The sequence below is a fragment of the Eulemur rufifrons genome, chromosome 5, assembly GCF_041146395.1.
Source record: "Eulemur rufifrons isolate Redbay chromosome 5, OSU_ERuf_1, whole genome shotgun sequence".
NCBI lineage: Eukaryota > Metazoa > Chordata > Mammalia > Primates > Lemuridae > Eulemur > Eulemur rufifrons.
Window position 1 is genome coordinate 54321429 of NC_090987.1, and position 21864 is coordinate 54343292.

Genomic DNA, 21864 nt, shown 5'->3' on the forward strand with positions numbered 1-21864 from the left:
GAAATTATCTGGACAACTAAAAATCTATAGAAAAAATTAGCCGGGCATGGTGGCACATGCCTGTAGTCCCAGCTACTCAGGAGGCTGAGGCAGGAGGATCGCTTGAGCCCAGGAGTTTGAGGTTGCTGTGAGCTAGGCTGACGCCACGACACTCTAGCCCGGGCAACAGAGTGAGACTCTGTCTCAAAAAAAAAAAAAAAGAAGAAAGAAAAAATACTTTTGTAAACATTTTAATAACTACATATTTTATTTGATGTTTCCACTATAATTTATTTAACCATTTCTCCAATAGTGGACATTCAGGCTATTTTTAATTTTTTGTGTCTGTAAATCTTTGTCCACATTAAGTATTATACTACCCTTTTTGCAAAGGGAGGGCAGAGACGGCTGGGGGCAAAGTGGGAGAGAGATTACTGCATACATTTTTATGTCGTTGAAATTTAGAACCTTGAATTACCTATTCAAAACAAGGAAAGAAAATATCAAGCATGTGAAAATATATTGTAAATTATGAAGATGCCAAATAAGTTCTAGCTTTTGATTTGAACAGTAAGATTAATTATGATGTTAAGAAATATCAAAATCTTTCTTAATCAGCTTTCAGCTGCAACAGACCGGATTTGTTCACTTCAAGAAGAACAGCAACAATTAAGAGAACAAAATGATTTAATTCGAGAAAGAAGTGAAAAGAGCGTAGAGGTGAGAAATTGACCTTACGGTTGGGCGGCGTGTTTCCCACTCTGGCCGACCCGTCGTCAGTCTCAAGCTCATAGGCGAACAACCCAGTCCTCAGAATGTGCAGAGGCACCTTGTCTGGTGTCAGAAAGGGCCTCTTGCCACTGTCACTGCCCACATCACTCTCAGGGCACTGGGCCGCTTGGACTCCCTCACCTCTGGGCCTTTGCATACCACAGTCCCTGTTCTTTCTTGAGCTTCTGCTCACGTGCTAAGTCCTCTGTAATGCCATCGCTGGGGCCCATGGGTGGGCCTAGGCCCTCCTCCCGTATTTCCGGAGCTTTTTGTACATCCGTCCATTATAGAATCCATTTATTATTTTGTAGACTTGCTGGCTTGTAGCTGTGTCTCACCCAATGACTTAAGGATAGAGACTGATTCACCACTAAATCTACTAAGTGCTAAAAACATGCTCATAAGTACTGAATGGATTGAATGAGGGCCTTTCCTGCAAAGCACTATTGTCTGTTTTAAAGAAAATTAAATATAAGTTGCTTTATGAACCTAACTTTTCAAAAATCTATTAGCTTGCTCTAGTCCTTTATCTTCAAGTTCTGATACCTTTAAAATTTTAACCTTTTTCTATCATGCTTACAAAGTAAAAACTGGGGAACACTTCATTCTGTGGCAAAAAGAAAAAAGACCCAGGTGTGGTGGCTCACACCTGTAATCCTAGCACTCTGGGAGGCCGAGGTGGGAGGATCACTTGAGTCCAGGAGTTTGAGGTTGCTGTGAGCGAGGCTGACGCCACGGCACTCTAGTCTGGGCAACAGAACGAGACTCTGTCTCAAAAGAAAAGAGAAAAATAAATATCCTACATTTTAAAAAATTATGGTATATTTTTAAATACTTTGTAATTAGCTTGCTTTCCATAAGCAAACCATTCCTCTGGTGTTCTTGTTTGATATAGATAACAAAGCAGGATACCAAAGTTGAGTTGGAGACTTACAAGCAAACCCGGCAAGGTCTGGATGAAATGTACAGTGATGTGTGGAAGCAGCTAAAAGAGGAGAAGAAAGTCCGATTGGTGAGTGTGCGGGACTGAATGTCTTTGGGAAGAGCTCCCTGCTGGCCCTCTAAGTTAAATCCGTCAGTGCTTTTCACATACATGTTCATGGAAAGTCAGAAGTTGTTTTGTGACAAGTTGTGACTTGTTTACAAGTCAGTTCCACATTGTCACTTACATTTTTTCCCATTTTCTAAACCTTTTTCAGGAATTGCTCTGAGACTAGACTCATGGTTTCTCTGACCATATAGTTCTCTCAGTGATGGCCTCTGGCCTGTTTATTTCTACTCAATCTGCGTATCAGTGACCAAAGTTCTCTATTAAACACTTTTCTTGCACCTGCTTTATTTCTTTGCTTCTTTGCATGGATGCAGGGAAACATGTGACTGACTTATCTAGAACAGAACTATTTAAAAATGGTTTCACCTTCGTTGCTATAAACTAGCAAACCATTCCAGAAATTCTAACGTTGCCCCATCAGATCCCTCCAGCGCTCACATACGAGACAGAGGCTCGCTCAGACTGTGCATTCTGATCTGTGGGTTTGAGGAACGTGGTTGCTGGAAAGCTAAGCCCATCTCTTTTTTTTTTTTTTTTTTTTGAGACAGAGTCTCACTTTGTTGCCCGGGCTAGAGTGAGTGCCGTGGCGTCAGCCTAGCTCACAGCAACCTCAGACTCCTCGGCTTAAGCGATCCTACTGCCTCAGCCTCCCGAGTAGCTAGGACTACAGGCATGCGCCACCATGCCCGGCTAATTTTTTCTATATGTATTTTAGTTGTCCATATAATTTCTTTCTATTTTTAGTAGAGACGGGGTCTCACTCTTGCTCAGGCTGGTCTCGAACTCCTGACCTCGAGCGATCCACCCGCCTCGGCCTCCCAGAGTGCTAGGATTACAGGCGTGAGCCACCGCGCCCGGCCTTCTGTTGGCTTGGCATAGAGTCAGCTTTAATTGCACAGTGAGGAAAATGTCCTCTGGTTCTGCTCCCGACTTGCTCAATCTCCCTAACCTATTTGGACCTTTAGGATTTTGCATTTTAGGCATTGCCCAAGATACAACCTCAGTTAAATACATTTCTGTGATCTACTTTAATAACATTTTCCTTGTACATATCCTTTTAAGGAACTAGAAAAAGAACTGGAGTTACAAATTGGAATGAAAACTGAAATGGAAATTGCAATGAAGCTACTGGAAAAGGACACCCACGAGAAGCAGGACACGCTCGTTGCCCTCCGCCAGCAGCTGGAAGAAGTCAAAGCGATTAATTTACAGATGTTTCACAAAGTTCAGGTGGGAGTCGCCTTTGTGTCCGTGTCACAGCCTGGTTTCCTGCTGCCTGCCAGCCCTACGCTGTGTCCCACAGAGTGAGCACACACACCTGTGAGCCCTGGTGTGTGTCAGGCCTGGTCCTAGCACTGCTACTTGTTATTGTCTTTATTTTATTTTATTTATTTATTTATATATATTTTTTGAGACAGAGTCTTACTCTGTTGCCCGGGCTAGAGTGCCGTGGCGTCAGCCTAGCTCGCAGCAACCTCAAACTCCTGGGCTCAAGCGATCCTCCTGCCTCAGCCTCCCGAGTAGCTGGGACTACAGGCATGCACCACCATGCCCAGCTAATTTTTTCTATATAGATTCTTCAGCTAATATCTTTCTATTTTTTTAGTAGAGACGGGGTCTCACTCTTGCTCAGGCTGGTCTTGAACTCCTGAGCTCAAACCATCTGCCCGCCTGCATTTATTTTATTTCATCCTCACAGCAGTCTATCTCTGAGAAATAGGGAGAAATGTAAGTGACAAGGCAGAACCAAGTGGCAAAATCACATGCCCCTGGTGGCACAGCTAATAAATAGAGCTAAAAAACTATTTCCACCAACAAACAGAGAAGTGAATTAAGGATATCATTTAGTATGATTTTTTCAAACTTTGCCATTAAGTTAATTTTAACTTGCCTTTAACTTAATCTTGCCAGGTGCAGTGGCTCACACCTGTAATCCCAGTACTTTGGGAAGCCAAGGCAGGAGGATCTCTTGAGGCCCAGAGTTTGAGATCAGCTTGGGCAACATAGCGAGACCCCCATCTTTATAAAAAATTTAAAAATTAGCCTGGCAAGGTAGCTTACGCCTATAGTCCTAGCTACTTGGGAGGCTGAGGTGGGAGGACTGCTTGAGCCCAGGAGGTTGAAGTTGCAGTGAGCTATGATTGGGCCACTGTACTCTATCCTGGGTGACAGAGTGAGACTGTCTTTAAAAAAAAAGTCTTGCTGAGTCTTCCGGGCCACACAGCTATAGCTGCTTGCCTCTCCTATGTCATTTCAGAGTGGTGCCAGGGGAACTAGCCCAGAAAGAATCAATTATGCCAGAGTTTGAAAAATAACATCTAAAAGTTGGGAAGCTTTTTTGCCCGGAAGCTACCCAGAAAAGAAAACTTTGCTTTTTTTTACTTTCTGTTTCCTATTTTATTGCCAAAACAGTCACACCTCATTTTCCGCGGATATGGTTTCACTCTCACTTCCGCTAATATCTCTGTCAAAGATAATGTGAGAGTAGAGACTACTAATAAACTGTGTTATTTTTTCCTGTCTCTTTTTTAATTAGTACATAATCAGTATTATAACAACAACAATGAAAATTGAAGTAAAACAAAAGAGGAAAGGAGGAAAATAGTTTCACCCCCCCCTCCCCCCCACAAATTGTGTCTTTTAAATATTTTTACATTTTCTTCTGGTTTTGGTCAGTATTACATAGATACAGTGTGTGTTAGTTATGGGAACTGAACTGCTGTCATAATTTCGCAGACCCTAAAATAGAGGAGCTGAGAAATCTGGGCATTTGCATTTCTGTTACGTAATTGTTCCGAGGTGAGCGTTTCGGACGCACAGCTTTGCTGCCCGCAGCTATCCGGGGCCCGGCTCATGCAGCTCCAGCTGTCCAAGCTGCGCTGCTTGTCACCATTCCTGCCGCTGAAGGCGGAGAACATCATCCAGAGTCAGGGACTTCCTCTGAGGCAGCGAGACAGAAGTCGCACACGTTGCCTCAGTTTTATGGCCATGCTTGGCGTCAGGGGGCCTGGGAATATCATTTTTCCTGGGCTACGAGCAACATGAGCGGAGAAGAGAGAGACGGGTAGACGGGCAATGGTCTCTACCATAGCCTACCCCGTGGTGGCTGCCCGGACGTCCTTTCCCAAAGTTGGCGTCCTGGCTGACGTGCAGCCCCTGCAGCCCACGTGACCTTCGAACTGGGAGACCCGCCACCTCCCGCGTTAGCCCGTCACACTAGCATCAGATGGCAGAGCAGAAACAAGACACAGTGGCAATGACCCTCTGGAAAAGGGAAACACACAGCAGTCACTGGCCCCCAGAGCCCCCTCAGTGCAGGAGTCTCGAAGCATGCTGCCCTGCCGGTGGGCTCCGTCTCACACAGCGCGCCACCCTGCTCCTGCCGGGCCACCCTGCTCCTGCCGGGCCACCCTGCTCCTGCTGTTTGAAGGAACTGGGTCAGCTGACCTCCACGGGCCTTGAGAGGGTCACCATCGTCCATGGCCACATTTGAAGGAGGCTGCACGGCTTTTATGACCAGTTTCTTGCTGGTGTCACTGTGCCAGCCTGGCAGCTGTCAGAGGGGGAAGACGCTCACTGGCACGTGCAGACCAGACTGGCGGCTGCCTTGGCGACCGTGCCTCAGGCCTGGCTCCGTGTGTATCCCGGTGGCCTCCGCATGCCGGTGACCGGCTTCCCCACTGCGCACGTTCTCGCACCTGCCTCAGTGCTTTGCTCCTTCGCTCCTGTGTGTGTCTGTGTGTCTGTCCCTGTCCTTCTGTCTGCTGTCTGCATGGCCGCTCACCTGAAACAACAGATTGACGTGTGAGGCAAGCTCCCTTGACCTGCTCTTCGCGCGGGGACGTTTGATAGGGCCTTCGCCGGTCAGTCCCGGGTCTTAGCTCCGCTGTTTTAGGGTCCAGAAGTAGTTGGCTTTTCTAGTCCTGTGAGGTCCCTACGTTTGGACTCTCCCTATTCCTGCTCCTGTCTGTGCAGACCAGCCAGCTTTGCTGTGCCCGTCCCTCCCTCACGGCAGGCGCACCCCCGGAGCGCTGGCCCGGCTGGCACATGCGCTTCTCCCAGCTGGGCGCCAGCCGCACCAGGCGCTCTGCCCCCGCGGGTCGAGTCCCGCACAGCACCAGCCCCACGCGGCTGCGGCTCCCTGCGGCAGTGCCGCCCTCCGGGTGACCCTCTGGTACTGCTAGGATTGGCTGCGTCGTCTTGTTTTCTCTCCAAACCCCTTTTTCCCCTTTGGGCTTCAGATGCTACCGGTTGGGTCAGTCTTATTCCTGGTCTTGAGGCACACTGTCCTAAAAACACTTCTCTTGTTTTCGTATTTCCTTTTCCCCTCCTTCCCTTCTCCTGTCCTCTTTCCCACGGGCCAGCATTCTAAAGGGCCAGCATTCTAAAGGGCCAGCATTCTAAAGCGTTTTGTTTTTATTCATGTTTATCCTTCTAAGACATGTGGTGTCGTTCCGAGCACGCGGGTGTTGACTTGCAGAGTGGTACCGTGCGGGGGATCTCACCCTTTCCCTTGCCCCTCGAGCACGGCTCCCACATGCAGCTCGGCGTCCCAGCGCGTGACCCAGCAACGGCGGGCTCCCTCAGTCCCCCCCCTCCCCACACACACGGCCCACAGGCGCTATTGACACATACCCTTTGGGAACTGGGGGCGTTTCCCCAGGGTGCGGGACCCGACACCCCCGTGTGCCCTCTGCGTGGGCGAGCGCAGCCACGCTGCTTTCCAGAAGGGCTGTGCCCACGTGGGGACACTCTCGCTGGCGCTGGCGACGCCTGTGTGGGAGTGTACGTTTGTTTCAGTATTTACCTCTCCGTCCAGTGGGTCTGAACATCCCTTCCTACGTGTGTTAGCCGTCCGTGTTTCCCTTGGTGTGGCTTGCCTGCTCATGTTTTCTTGTCATCTTTTGCATTTCCTGTCTTTCCTTGCTGATTAGCAGTAATTCCGTGGACTGTGTAGTCTTAGTCCCTTATTGGTTTTCATATTGTAAGTATCTCCTCCTAGTCTGTTACCTCGCAACCTTAAGTCTTTATTTTTGGTGTAGTCAAATGTACCTTGTGGTTTGCAGTTGGGGGGGGTTGTCTAAGAGCCCTTTCTCATGCCTGGGTGTCAAAGGTATCCTACCCTAGTTTTACCTTTCACATTTCGGTTTTGAATGTATCTAGCATTTGTCTTTGTATATTGCCACCTCCATTGTATCTTATGGTCCTATATAAAAATGAAACTGTCTCTGAGGTCTCTATTCTGTTCGTTAGTCTAATGTTTTAATTACTGTAACTTTACAGTATGTTTTAATGGATAGCAGGTTGTATTAGTTTGCTAGGGCTGTTGTAACAAAGTACCACAAACTAGGTGGCTTAATAGAAATGTACTATCTCATGGCTCTGGAGGCCAGAAGTCTGAGATTAAGGTGTCAGCAGAGTTGGTTTCTTCTGAAAGCTGTGAGAAAGAATGTCTCCTATCCCTCTCTCCTAGCCTTTGATGGTTCTGGCAATCTTTGGCATTCCTTGGCTTGGAGAAACATCACCCCCATCTCTGCCGGCATCATCTTCACACAGCATTCAGCCTGTGTGCGTGTCTGTGTCTAAATTTCCCCTCCTATTGCATTAAGGGCCTACCCTATTCCAGTGTGACCTCATCTTAACTCACTACATTATAACAACCCTGTTTCTAAAAGGTCATGTTGTGAGGTGCTGGGGGTCAGAACTTAAGCATATGAATTTGAGGGGTCACAGCTCAACCCATAACAGAGGTCAAGCTTGCCCTCTTTGCTCTTCATTTTTTTCCCCCTCCTCTTGACTTACCTATTTGTAGACTTTTTTTTTTTTTTTTTTGAGACAGAGTCTTGCTCTGTTGCCCAGGCTAGAGTGAGTGCCGTGGCGTCAGCCTAGCTCACAGCAACCTCAAACTCCTGGGCTCAAGCGATCCTCCTGCCTCAGCCTCCCGAGTAGCTGGGACTACAGGCATGCGCCACTATGCCCAGCTAATTTTTTCTATAGATTTTTAGTTGTCCATATAATTTCTTTCTATTTTTAGTTGAGACGGGGTCTCGCTCTTGCTCTGGCTTGTTCGGAACTCCTGACCTCGAGCAATCCTCCCGCACTCAGCCTCCCAGAGTGCTAGATTACAGGCGCCAACTGAATTTCTTAAATGAGGTTACATTGAATTTATAGATTAATTTGGGAAAAAAATTTTCCTCTCTATTCTACAAAGTCATTCCATACAAGTGCATGGGTTAGCTATCTGTTTATTCTGATACTCCTTTTTTTTTGTTTTTGTTTTTGTTTTTTTTGGTCCTTTTATACCCCGTAACGGTCTTGCATTTTCTCTAGGTGAATTCCTAGATTCTTTGTAGTTCTCGTTGTTAGTGTGGCTGGTGCTTTATTTTTGCTTCCTTCTCTGGGTCTGGCTGGTGCAAAGCCGCGCTGCCGTCCTGGCGGGTTCGCCTTGTATTTGGCAGCCTTGCTCAGCACCTTGTTCTGACAGCTTGTCTGCTGGTCCTGTGGGTTTTGCATGTGATCGATCGGATCATTGACAAATAAAGTTTAATCTCTTCATTCTAAATTTCTGTACTTAATTTCTTTTTCACTTCTTATAGCATAGACAAGGGACTCAAGGACTACATTAAACACTAGTAGAAATAATGAGCAAATTTATAGTTCTGATCTTAAAAGGAATGCGTCTAAAAAGTTCCTCCATTGAAGTATAATGCTTACTAGATGTCTGCTGGATAATCTTTACTACGATAAAGAAGTTCCCTTCAATTTCTGCTTTGCTCGGGTTTTATCATTTGAGCATCTCCGAAATGGAGGTGCACCCTGCAGTCGGGCGTGGCACGTTGCTGGCAGTGCCGTTGCCTTCGGTGGAGCGTGGAATTGTGGCGCATCCGACTCTCATGGCGTTTTCTATACAGTGAAATGTCACTTAGCATTTGCGTTGTCTTTTTGCTCTAAGTATTTCATAATTTCCCTTCCGGTTTGTTTTTTTAGCTCAGTAGTTCGTGGTAATGAGCTATTTGGTTTTCAGACATGAGCTGTTTTTGGCTATTCTTTTATTGTTAATGTGTAATTTTGTTACATGAAGATCAGAGGATGCAGTCTGTCATTTCTTGGGCATTTATTAGGACTTCTTTCGTCGGCCTTTCTGTATCCTTTTAGTTTCAGGGAGTCTGTTGTAAACGCACAGGAGCACACGGGCCCCCCCCCCCCCCCCGGGACTGTCAAGGCCAAAAGCCTGGACACCTGCAGTCACGCAGATGTGGGTGTGAGCCCAGCCCCAGCCCCCACTTGCTCTCTGACCTTCAGCTGGCCGCTTGCTCTTTCTGGGCCTCCCTCTCTTAATGGGAGAGGGGGGGGTCGACATCTCCGTCGCGCCGACCCTTCAGGTCGGGTGAGCTAGCAGATGTGCCTGGCACATGGGGCCCGCTCAGGAGCGCCGGGTCTGACCTGCCTCTGGAATTCCTCGTCAGAAAGGAGCGGACACCCCAGTACCTCCCTCTTTGCCTTTCTTTCTGTGGACAAAGCCAGGAGCCTTGACCCAGTTTGTCTTCCAGGGCTCTAGTAAAGAGCAGCAATTAATGAAATACTCTTGGAAAAGAGTAAGAAAAGCACGAAGGTAAGAGTTAAACCCCATTTGTAATCCAGCAGGCGGGGGGTGAGGGACAGGTGGAGTGTGAACCTTCTCCCTCGCTTTTGTAGAGTGCGGAGAGCAGCTTGCAGCAGAAGGATGAAGCCATCACATCTTTTGAAGGAAAAACCAATCAAGTTATGTCCAGCATGAAACAAATGGAAGAAAGGTAATCACTGCCCCTGCAGATATTCCCTAGACGGTGCTGAGCGTTCTCTGTGCCTGGAGGCTCCCTCTCAGAAGTGCAGATGCGTTGGGGTGACTGTCCTTCAGGTCCACGGTTTTGCCCAGTGAGAACAGGCATCGGCGGCCTTGCCTAAGCATGCACTCCGCCTTTGGACTGCTGCCTCGGGTTGTCCTGTCTGGGGGTTGGAACTACACAGTGAGCTCCTTGTCACTGTCACATTTAAATATCAGGTCGGCAGTGGATCAGAATAGAGCCCAAAAATAGACCCACTTAAGTATGACCAACTGCTTTTTACAAAGATGCCAAGGCAGTTCAATGGAGAAAGGATGGTCTTTTCAATAAATGATATTACAACAATTGGACATCCATATTCAAAAAAAAGAACCTCAATCTACACCTCACACCTTATACAAAAATTAACTCAAAATGAATCATAGGCCAGGCACTGTGGCTTATGCCTGTAATCCCAGCACTTTGGGAAGCCAAGGCAGGGAGATTACGTGAGGTCAGGAGTTTGAGACCAGCCTGGGCAACATAGCAAGACCCAGTCTTAACAAAAAAAATTTTTTTAATTATCTGGACGTGGTGGTGCATTGCTGTAGTCCCAGCTACTCAGGAGGCTGAGTCAGTCAAGAGAATCCCTTGAGCCCAGGAGTTTTAGGTTATAGCGAGCTGTGATAATGCCACTGCACCTCAGCCTGGGTGACACAGCAAGACCCTCTTTCTTAAAAAAAATAAATAAATCATAAATTTAAATATAAAATTTAAATCTATAAAACTTTTAGAAGAAAACATAGGAAAAAAATCTTCATGACTTTGGGTTAGGCAAAGAAATCTTCGATTTAGTATAAAAACATGATCCATAAGAGAAAAACTTTATAAATTGGGCTTTATCAACATTTTAAACTTTGTTCTGTGAAAGTCATAGTTAAGAGCATAAAAAGGCAAATTATAAATATGTAGAAAGTTTGCAAATCATATGTCTGACAAAGAACTTGTATCCTGAATATATAAAGAATTCTTAAAACTCAACAGTAAACAAACAATCTAATTTAAAAAGATGAACAAAAGATTTGAACAGACACTTCACCAAAGAGGACATACAGACAGCAAATAAGTACATGAAAAGGTGTTCCTCATTAGCCATTAGAGAAACGCACATCAAAATCACTATGCAACTCCACTGCACATCTGTTAGAACAGCTAAGTTTTTTTAAAATGACAATACCAAGTGCTGATGAGAATACAGAGCAGTGGGAACTCTCAGATACTGCTGGTGGGAATGCAGAATAGTGCAACCGCTTTGGAAAACTGCCTAAAAAGCTAAACATCCTCTTACCATATGACCCAAAGAGAAATTAAACTTACGGCCACACAAAAACTAGTACAGAAATGTTTGCAGCAGCTCTGTTCATAGCTGCCCAAGCAAGAAGCGACCCCAATTCACTGGGCGAGTGGATAAGCAAGTGGCACATCTGTACAACGAAATACAACCCAGCCACAAAAAGGAATGAACCGTTGATACACACAAAAACTGAGATTGTTCTCCGAGACATTATTCTCATAAAGAGGTCAGTCTCAAAAAGCTGTATAAAATATAATTTCATTTATATGACCTTCTCGAAAAGCCAAAGCCATAGTGTCACACAACGGACGAGAGATTGCCAGGGGTTGGGAGCGGGGAGGGTGTGACTACAGAGGGCAGTGTACAGAGTTTTGGGGTGATGGACCTGTTCTACATCCTGATTGTAGTGTATTCGAATCTCTACACGTGCTCAAACTCATAGAACTATACACGCAAAAGCGTCCATTTCGCTATGTGCTAATTTTCAAATAAAAAATTCACGCCAGCAAAGGTTTGCAAAAGTCCTTCCTTAAATTGTGAGGAGGGACCCTTTCCTCGCCGAGCCTTGGCTCACGGGCGTGTGCTGGTGTCGCTGTGCAGGTTGCAGCACTCGGAGGGCGCCAGGAAGGGGGCGGAGGAGAGGAGCCACAGGCTGCAGCAGGAGCTGGGCAGGAAGGTCGGCGCCCTGCAGCTGCAGCTCGCCCAGCTGCACGAGCAATGGTACGGCCACCGCCAGCGCCTTGGCGGGGGACATGGCCTGGGAGGGGCGGGGAAGGAGTTTTCCTCTCATCTCCAGAAAGAACTGGGGGCAGATCGTGTACCCTGCAAGGCCAGTATGTCATCCCCCAGTGAGCTTCCTCCTCGAGCCTACAGGCTCTTGCCACTCTCGGGCCATGCAGGAGGTCCCAGGTCATGACCTTCCTCATCCTTGACCAGCCCTTTCCAGAAAAATAGCTTTTTTCCCCAGTGTTTTTTTGTTTTTTGAGGCAGACTCTCACTCTGTCACCCGGGCTAGAGTGCCGTGGCATCAGCCTAGCTCACAGCAACCTCCAACTCCTGGGCTCAAGCGATCCTCCTGCCTCAGCCTCCCGAGTAGCGGGGAGCCTTTCCGGTGTCGAACAAAAAAGCTACCTTTAGCTGGGTGCAGTGGCTGACGCCTGTCCCAGCTACTCAGGAGGCTGAGGCAGGAGGATCGCTCAAGTCCCAGAGCCCAAGGCTGCGGTGAGCTACAGTGACGCCACTGCAGCCCAGGCGACAGAGCAAGACCCTATCTAACCCGCCGTCTGGCTGTGAGAGAGCAGGTTCCGGCGCGGCATCCCCGGGCTCCGCAGCTGGTTCTGGCCGAGCTCCCCCCTGATCTTCCTCCAGTATCCTCCATTGTCAGCTGGCCGAGGGCTGTGAAAGGCAGAATAAATTTTGAACTTTCTTTCCCCCCAAGTCTGCACCTCAGAGGATTGTCCTTGAGTGGTCCTCTGGCCTCCTCGGCGTCGGCACCCCACCCTCCCGCCTGCGCCCGCTGTTGCCGGTGCCGCGGGCCTGGGGGAGGGGGGCCCTGGGAGATGGTGGCAATGGAGAGAGTCCCCATGTCCTGCGCAGTGAATTGGGTTGTGGATTGTGGATCTTTTATGAAAATCATCCTTTGAGACTAACAAGTTCATTTTGGGAAAACAGCTCAAGTCTAGAGAAAGAGTTGAAATCAGAAAAAGAGCAAAGACAAGCTCTTCAGAGAGAATTACAGCATGAGAAAGACACTTCCTCTCTGCTCCGAACAGAGCTACAACAAGTAGAAGGACTAAAAAAGGTAAGGTGGCCTGTCCTTGGGAGAAAAAGAGCATCTAGCAGTTTCCAGAAAGCCCTGCCCATACCCAAGCAGGCCCTCTCCCTGCACCAAGCCCGGTGCAGGGCACGGCATGCTGGTCCACTCCCAGGGAGCTTCTGCTCTGGGATGAGAAGGCAAAGACACACCATGAACCATAAGCCAAAAGATGAACTCAGGGTGAGTGCTACCGAGAGACTGAAACAGGAGCGCGCCCTCACAGTGTGGGCAGGGGCCTGGGGAGACAGCAGCAGGGGAGCCGGGGACAGCCGTGCAGCGGCTCTGGCCACAGCGCCTCTCGGGCGGACGCCGGGCAGGACTGTGATGGGCAGAGGAAGGAGCCCTGGGGCAGGGAGCCTCCGGGGCCCTGTAAGCTGGGGAAGGGATGTGGATTTATTCTGAGCACCACAGGAAGCTGTCGGGGGACAGGATCCTTTCGCTTTCAGGGGGTCCCTGGCACTGTGTGGAGCCGGGTGGTAGGCCTGCAAGAGAGGAAATTGGGGGTAACCAGTAAACATTTTTGACCAAATGCCAGGCCCCCTTCACCCTGGAGGTGGGTCGCACTCTGCCCAATGTCAGGCCGTCCCTGGAAGCAGACTGAACCCGAGCGTCTCCTCAGTCCTCTGAAGGCCCCATCTCTCTTGAAGGCGCGGCCTGAATGCCATGGGCTCGGGGGGCGAAGTGGGTGTGAGCCTGGCACCGTGTGACTGTGCAGCTGGGCCTCCCAGGAAGCTCACGCAGCCCGAAACTTCTCCTCTAATATAAAGTCGTCGGCTGTCTTCCCAGAAGGCAGGAGGGTTCCGAGAATCCCACAGGACCTCCTGCGCCCGGTCTGCTGTTAGGGGTGTCCTTGGCCTCCTTGGCTCCTCCCTGGGGGGCGACGCGCCCTCTGCCCGGGCTCCCAGCGCTGACTCCAGCTGCCTAGCCCACAAGAGGCTTCCCTCGGGCTTTTTTTTTTCCTTAAGAGACAGGGTCTCGCTCTGTGGCCCAGGCTGGAGTGCAGTGGCGCAGTCGTAGCTCACTGCAGCCTCGAACCCCTGGGTTCCAGGGACCCTCCTGAAGAAAGGCTCTCGATTTCCGTGGAAAGCTCCTGGAGTTCCGGGGAGGGGCGGGGACAGGGCAGAGGGCTGTCAGTTCTGCCACTGCACGGAACATACCCCCTTTATTCTGCCTCACAATGCGTCGGTCCAAGATGTGAAACACACGCACACCCCCGCCCCGCGCCAAAAGAAACCGAACAGTGTGTGACATCATCAGTAAGGCGTGCGCTGCCTCCTTGTGCCTGGTGTTGGCAGGGCTGGTCAGAGGCACTGGGGCGGCGGGGGGGAGCTGCCCACCACCCGGGCCTAACCCCACTGTTGCTCCCCGCCCGCCGGCACTGTGGTCGGCGCTGTTGTGCACGGCCCCTCACGTGGTCTGGCGAGCCCACACAGGCTCTCGGCGCTCTCAGGCCGTGAATGAGGTCCCAAGTCTTGGCCTTCCTCACCCTTGACCAGCCCTTTCCGAAAACATAGCCTTTTCATTGTTGCACAAAAAAGCCACCTTTCAAACTAGCCTTTGCTGATGCAAACTTTCTATGATTTTGTGTAAGGTTCACCTACAGATTTTTGAGATAGCTATCTGGTTTTTTTTTTAATCCACCTTTTATTAGAAGCTCAAATAGGCAGAGCCTCATTTGCCCTGTGAGGGTAAGTGTTTTTAGTGTGGCTGACGAATGCAGCTGTCCCATCCCACGTTACTGTCCCCAGATGCAGAGCCACTCCTGTGGTGCTCGCCTTCTGGCGGCCTGCTCTTGAGAAACAAAGGACAAGTGATCCATGCAGGAACCCTGCCTGGAATGCCTTCTGCTCTTGAAAAACATTCAGATCTGCTCGTTGCTCTGGTTACTAAACCTTAAAAAAAAAAACAAAAGGACTTGTGGTTCTGTGTCAAGCGTCTGGCTTATTCATTGTAGGAACTGCGGGAGCTCCAGGATGAGAAGGCAGAGTTACGGAAGGTTTGTGACGAGCAGGAACAAGCCCTCCAGGAAATGGGACTGCACCTCAGCCAGTAAGGACACACTGCCCTCGCTTGCCACCTGCAGGCAGCTCTGGCCTCCCCGCCACGGAGCAGGTCACGCTGGTCTGCACACCTACCTCATCGCTCAGGCCCCAGACCGGTCTCCTGTGGGGAGGAGGAGAGCAGGCCATTGGGGGGGGGGGCCCACTGGTCAAGGCAGCCTCCCAGGAAGCCGGGCCCCCACTGACTTCTGCCGACCAAATGAGGATGCCAGTCAGCTACTAGTTAATTCACTGAGCATATTCATTTCTAGTGACCAGAACACTCATGCTCACTGACTGGCTAGGCCCTAAGGGGACGAGTGGCGAGCGGGTTGCTTGGTCAGCCTGCAGCGGGCCGGGGGGCGGGGTGGTTTGGGACTTGGCCTGCCACGGAGGAACCGCTCTCCCAGTCCCAGCCCCACTGTAGCACAGCCGCTTCCCTTCTCGGGTGGCACACCTGTGTCCCCCAGAGGTTGCCTCTGCAGCCCGTGCGGCTGGAGTGTAGAGCTGGTAGTTGTATTCCCCTTTGATGCGACAGCTCCCATCCCCAGGGCCCCGGTGCAGACAGGTTGCTCGGCATACCTGGCCCTAGAAGTGGGTCGCACTGCACACTGTGGAACTCGTCCGCCCGTGTGGCTACCGCATTTTCAAACACGGGCGGGCAGCTTTTCTCCTGAGTCAGGGCTCTGGGTTGCATGTGATAGAAACCCAGTTCAGGCCGGGCACGGTGGCTCACGCCTGTAATCCTAGCACTCTGGGAGGCCAAGGCGGGAGGATCGCTTGAGCTCAGGAGTTCGAGACCAGCCTAAGCAAGAGCGAGACGCCATCTCTACTAAAAATAGAAAGAAATTAGCTGGACAACTAAAAATATATAGAAAAAATTAGCCGGGCATGGTGGCACATGCCTGTAGTCCCAGCTACTGGGGAGGCTGAGGCAGGAGGATCACTTGAGCCCAGCAGTTTGAGGTTGCTGTGAGCTAGGCTGATGCCACAGCACTCACTCTAGCCTGGGCAACAGAGCGAGACTCTGTCTCAAAAAAAAAAAAAAAGAAAGAAAGAAATCCAGTTCAGACTGGCTTAAGCAAAAGCAGCCATCAGGAATCGGCCTGTATCGCCACCTTTGCTCTCCTGTCAGTATCTCCTGCCAGCTGGGTCTGGCCCCACAGGAACAAGACGGTGCCCAGGGTCTTCCCATTGCCTATTGCAGGTGCTGCCCACGCGCCATCCTCTCCCACTGCCCGGATCTTTCTAGACCAGCTCGGTCTCGCCGCTCAGTCCCCTCCCGCCCTGGGCCACTCTCTGGCCCCGCCACCATTCTGGGTGGAGCTCCTTGAGCAGGGCGAGGCCAGGTGTCTGTCCCCACGCTCAGCACAGGGAGACATGGAGCCACAGGCCGCCGTGGGCTGGCTTCTTGGGTTTGCAGCAGTCGTGTTCAGCACCATTTCTCTCTTGCCTGTCCTCTTCACATTGGACAGACAGTGAGGCAGAGTCCTACTGGATGACAGACCTCAAAAATGTGGATAGTCTCTGACGTTTAAAATGCACCATTGCACTTCGTGGCCTCCCAGTGCTGCTGCCTGGTCTGGCTTCAGAATCCCAACTTGAGCTGCTGGCCACCGACTGGGACCCTCCCAGTCGAGTGTGGGTGTTGTAGTGTCCGGCACACGCTCCCAGACAGGACCACCCGTGGAGTTGTGCTGTCCCCTCTTCCCCTCCTCCTCTTGCAAGCCCACGCTGTGATGACGGCGAAGGCAAATGTCTATTCTCAGACCCTGCCACTATCTACAGAAACAGTTTTCCAGTTTCTTTATCCTGAGAACATCTGAATGCTTCCCAAGTTGTGTTTCCCAGAGAAGTTCTTAGATGTTCAGGCTGCCATCTTGACCTGCTTGCCCAGGGCCTGTCCCCTGGCAGCCTCTGATCCTAGCAGCCTGCTAGCCTAGTTCTGCAGCCGGCAGGGAGGGAGGGAGCTGCCTGCAATCTTTAGTAAGGACCGCAGGGTTTTGCCTAAACACCCTGACACTCGGTTTTCTAATCCGTCCCTTAGAAGTCTATTCTGTGTCCCCCAGAGGCATGCCATTTGGACACTTTGTCTAGTCTAATGACACAGGTTAGACTAATCTCAGCTTTGAAGAAAGGTTCAGACTGTTCCCCTAAATTACAAATACATAGTATTTCATTTTGTTTGATTTAGTTTTGCCAGTTTAGACCATGTTCAGTCCTGTCTCATGTGGACAACTGAGGAATTGTTCTTACACTAGCGAGAAGGAGCAAGAACAGATGACGTGTGTGTGGAATCTGGCCCTCGAGACTGAGCAGGCGGCAGGCGCACAGGCCCGGGGATGCTGCGGGTCCAGGTTCCTGCAGGCGAGAGCGGCCCGCTGCGAGTGCCTGCTGTGTGCGGGAGCGGAGGCTCAGAGAAGCCAGAGACCTGGGCTTCTATGAGATCAGCCTCAATTTTTAAATGAATGCAACCATTTCAAAATCTTTTTAAACCTTTGCAGGGCTAAATAGTCTGTTCTCCGGCCAGATGCAGTCCCCAGGCTCAGCCTCAGAGCCCAGCAGACACGTGAGCCAGTGTGATGGTGACTCTGGGATGTAAACAGATGGAGCATTTTAGAATAACTCAAGTATGGCTGTCCTCCCAAATCCTATTCTCACAAAGGCAGACGGCCACTGGAACTAGCTGTTCGAGTTTTAGAGCCTCTCTCGCTGCTATAAAACGGTCTTGTTTTTTTCTTTTTTCAGGTCCAAGCTGAAGATGGAAGACATAAAAGAAGTGAACAAGGCACTGAAGGTACTGGGGGTGGTCACGAGCGTGAGAATTGCTCATCACCGTCAGCTTGCGCCGATGCCTTGCGTGCCCTTAATTCTCGCGCAGCAGCCGGGTGGGCGCAGGCGGTGGACACAGTGTGGTGACGCCACGTTTACAGACAAGCAAAATGCTGGTCAGAAACACGTCCCTGGGCTGGGATGGCGATGCTGACACGTGGCAGGGCTGGAGCTGGAACCTGCATCTTCCGCCGGCAGTCCCTCTGCCATCGGCTGTGGTGCGAACATGGGCCTCGGTGACAGGCAGCCTGAAGGAGGAAGCAGAGGCGGCAGAGCGAGATCTAGGGATCTTTTTAAAACAGTGAGAGTCAGACCCTCCCATCCAAGTGAGGGGCCACAGGGCAGCCAGCCCCACTCTAGGGTCCTGTGCCATTTGTGGCACAGCCAAACCCTGTCCTGGGCCAAGTCTCTGGACCATTCGGCGGGGGGCAGAATGATGCCTTCCACTCCAAGAGGAAGAGCATTCGGGTGGCCCGTGGGCAGGCCTGCGGAGGCAGGGGGGTGGGCGAGGAGGTGGGTGGTCAGGGCCACTGGCCCCGGGGCTGTCTGCTGGCAGGAGCTTCCCCGCTGCGGTGCGGCGGCGCCGAGAGCAAGAGAGCAGCCGTCCGCACCGCGCCTCCACGCGCTCCAGAGCAGACGCCGGGCACCTCTGGGTGTCTTCCCCAGTGCACAGTGGGTAGAGGCAGCAAATTTGTCACAGCAGCTGACAACAGCCTGGACTTCTAGGCAACATCGGCTTAATCCTCCCTTATAGACCGAAAGCTTCTGCCCGTCACCCGTCCCTGGCGCTGCACGGAAGCGTCTGCACAGAACCACAGCAGACAGCACCAGGGGGAAGATAGGAATCCTAAAACAGGACTTCAGAGCCACTGGAGCTCTTCGAAGTGAGGAAGACACCCTGGGCACGTGCTAGTATCCCAGGGCGTGCCCCTGGAGCTCGGTCGTGAGGGTCTGTCATCGAGAGAATCAGGTCCAGCAGATGCTGAGGAGCCAGACAAGCACTTCATGCCTGTGACCTCTCTGGACGCCTCAGTCCCTAAGGCTGAATCAACCCCATGTCTTGGTTTCCCCTAAGAGAGGCCTCCCAAAAGTCACCTTCCAGACCTCGGTTGCCTCTTCCATGAATGCAGGTCACCTGCCTCCCGGGCTGTGTGAGGCTCAGGGTTTGGCCCATGTGAAGGGCTTCCTCGGGCCCTGCCGCACACGGACTGTCTCTCTGCAGGGATCTCTTGTCACCAGCTGTTCTAGTCGTGCTCAGATTTGGGCCTTCTCCCTGCTGCCAGGGCAGCTAGTCTCTTTGGATGGTGTCTCAGCCAGGGCTTGAAGTGGCAGGAACCAGAACCTGCCTCCAGTTACCTCAACCATGGGGAATTTATGGAAAGAGTAGGTGTGCGTCTCAGGCTAACAGAACGCTGGAGAACCTGCCTCGCCTGGTGGGTACGTGTGAGGCCAGGAAGTCAAGAGGGTGGAGCCAGAACACATGGATTCCAGCTCTGGTCAAGCCAGGAGGAAGGGCCCCTTCATTACTGTCCCTCAAGGCCACAGCTAGTGAGAAGGAAGTCAGAAGGAAACCAGGGGCCATGGGGACAATGGCTGTAGCCAGAACACCTGCGAACATCAGGGCCTGAGAAATAAAATGGATTTCTAGAGTGTTCTTTCCTTTTCAGGGCCATACTTGGCTGAAAGATGACGAAGCAACACACTGCAAGCAGTGTGAAAAGGAGTTCTCCATTTCCCGGAGGAAGGTACGTAGGCCGCGCCCCTGCCCCCCCCAGCGCCTGGGCTGCTGCCTGCGGGCTCCCCTCCGGCTGCAGAGCCCTGGCCAGGCCGGGTGGGGCTCTCTGGCTCTGGCGGGCCCCTGCCGGCCCCTTTCAGGACTGCGCTAGGTGAGTGTATCACTGGAAGTCCTCTGTACACAGTGGGACCAAAAACTGGCCAACTGGGGCAAAAAGAGAATTTATGGGGAACCTGTATAAGACAGCAGGTCACCATAAACTCCCTGGTGACCGGGGCAGGGCATTTGCCCCTGGGGAACCTGCCTCTGGCCATGTGGCCTGCGGTTCAGGTCCTGTGCCCGCCCTTGGATCCCACCAAGACAGCCAGCCGGCAAGGGAGGAGTTGGGTGTAGCTCACAAGCAAAACCAGGAGCTAAAGGAATTACTGAAGGGAAGGGGGATGCTTGTCACACTGCCAGTGCCACCCCACCTGCTACCGTGTGATCCATGGTCTCATCTGCTCCCAGGAGCAGCCTCTCTGTGGGAAAGAGGAAGCCAAAATTGTAGTCAGTGAGTGCCTTGCAATAAATAGGTTCAGAGCTAGGAAAAAACCCTCCTAGGGCTGCCTCTGGGAGCGCACCTGTCTCCGAGGCTGGGCTGGACCTGCACGAACAGCCCGTGGTCTGGCCTGAGGGCGGGGCTGCAGGGCCAGGAGCAGAGGCTGTGCCTGTGCTCATCTGTGGTGCCCGGTCAGGTGCCCAGGAACCCAGTGCACAAGGCCCCAGGCAGCCCCGTTTATAAATTATAGTGAAAGAGTTGTCATCGTCGTCATCGTCCCCGTTCCCCCCTCACCCCCGCCATGAACCAGGCTCTTTATGTAATTCAAATTACCCACTCATTGAGTTAGGAAATACAATAAAACTTGCATTGTTGCCAGCTCACACCTATAATCCCAGCACCTTGGGAGGCCAAGGTGGGAGGATCACTTGAGCCCAGGAGTGTGGAGTTTGAGACCAGACTGGGCAACATAGTGAGACCTGGTCTCTCAAAGAATGTAAAAATTAAAGGGGCATGGTGGCACATGCCTGCTGTCCTAGCTACTTGGGGAGGCTGAGGCAGGAGGGTCACTTGAGCCCAAGAGTTTAAGGTTGCAGTGAGCGATTACACCACTGCACTCTAGCTGGGGCGGACAGAGCCAGACTGTCTTAAAAAAAAGCGCTTCAGGTAAGTGGTGTGCTGTGTTTTGGGGGAGGGTTGTTAAAGCATTTACTGAGCTTGTAAATGTCAGGGGAACAGGGAGGCTGTGCAGATCCCTCTTCCTGGGGTCCTGTGACCGCTGCCTTTCTGCCCTCTAGCACCACTGCCGCAACTGTGGTCACATCTTCTGCAACACCTGCTCCAGCAATGAGCTGGCCCTGCCCTCCTACCCCAAGCCAGTGCGTGTGTGCGACAGCTGCCACACTCTGCTCCTGCAGCGCTGCTCCTCCGTGGCCTCCTAAGCGCAGAGGCTGCCTGCAGGGGCGGCAGCCTGTTGACCTTGGGGCAGCAGGCAGCCTCGGGAATGGTGTCCCGCTCCTTGGGTCTCCCGGGACCACCAGGAGCTTGGGAAATTGGGTTCCTGAGAGAATCAAAAGAGGAATGTGGTCCTCGCCAGAGCTGCTGGCCCCGGAAGACAGCATTCAGGAACTGGAAGCTGGACGCCTTTCCGTTCCTCCTGTGGGATTAACTCCTCGGGATCGAGACGCTTCCACGTCACTGGCTTTGGTTCAGATGCAACCCATGATTTTGCTACTGATCTTTCCCTTTTCAAAGAAGTAACCTATTTTACTGCAATGCTACTTGTTGGTGATGTTTCTCACTCCCACCCCAGCCAACTGTGGTCTGTGCGCAGTGCTCCGTACCATGCAGGGTCTGCCAGTGCCTTCTCTGCTTCAGTCCAGAGATTTGCCATTTCGTGTCCTTGTGAATACCTATTGTTGGCCCTACAATAAAAATCGTTTATTTTTTACTCTGCATGCAGAAAATGAGCTTTTGTCAACTTCCCAGGAACCTGCCAGGCTCTCACCCCCAGCCTGCTCTTAGGGGCCTCAGAGCACCCCTCATGGAGTCCCAAGACTGAAGGCCCACAGGGAAGGTTTGCTGTGAAGCTGTTGGCATTGCTGGACTGTACCCCACCCACATGCGCCAAGGGTCAGCCTACTATTAGTGGACACAGAGGAAGTAACCTCAAGCCTGTCACCAGAGCTCGAAAGTTCACTTGTGTGTGTTGGGAGTTTAGTGGATTATAGATGGAAACACCTGTGGAGAAGCACTTGCCAGGCAGCCATTTCTAATTTCAAAAGCAGTGCTGAGACTGGCTCCAAGTCTTCCTCCTTTGCAGCCCTGCCGCCCAGAGGAGTCAGTGGCCTGAGAAGCAAGCAGCATTATATTAATATCCCCACAGGAGTCTCCGGGCCCCACCCTTCCTCGCCCCCCCGCCCCTCCAGACTGACGCCCTGCTCAGAG

At 51.4% G+C, this 21864-nt stretch overlaps 1 protein-coding gene across 1 annotated transcript in view; it reads left to right on the top strand.

The window, feature by feature from the left end:
- The window catches only part of RUFY1 (RUN and FYVE domain containing 1), a 53455-nt gene extending 32190 nt beyond the window's left edge, over positions 1-21265 (top strand). The window contains exons 9-18 of the mRNA XM_069468574.1: positions 598-699; positions 1646-1762; positions 2864-3031; positions 9497-9594; positions 11558-11677; positions 12629-12758; positions 14728-14822; positions 17561-17609; positions 19312-19389; positions 20715-21265. Of these exons, the coding sequence (XP_069324675.1) occupies positions 598-699; positions 1646-1762; positions 2864-3031; positions 9497-9594; positions 11558-11677; positions 12629-12758; positions 14728-14822; positions 17561-17609; positions 19312-19389; positions 20715-20858 (1101 nt within the window). The 3' untranslated portion in view covers positions 20859-21265. The remainder of the gene's footprint in view (positions 1-597; positions 700-1645; positions 1763-2863; positions 3032-9496; positions 9595-11557; positions 11678-12628; positions 12759-14727; positions 14823-17560; positions 17610-19311; positions 19390-20714) is intronic.
- The last annotated feature ends 599 nt before the right edge of the window (positions 21266-21864 follow it).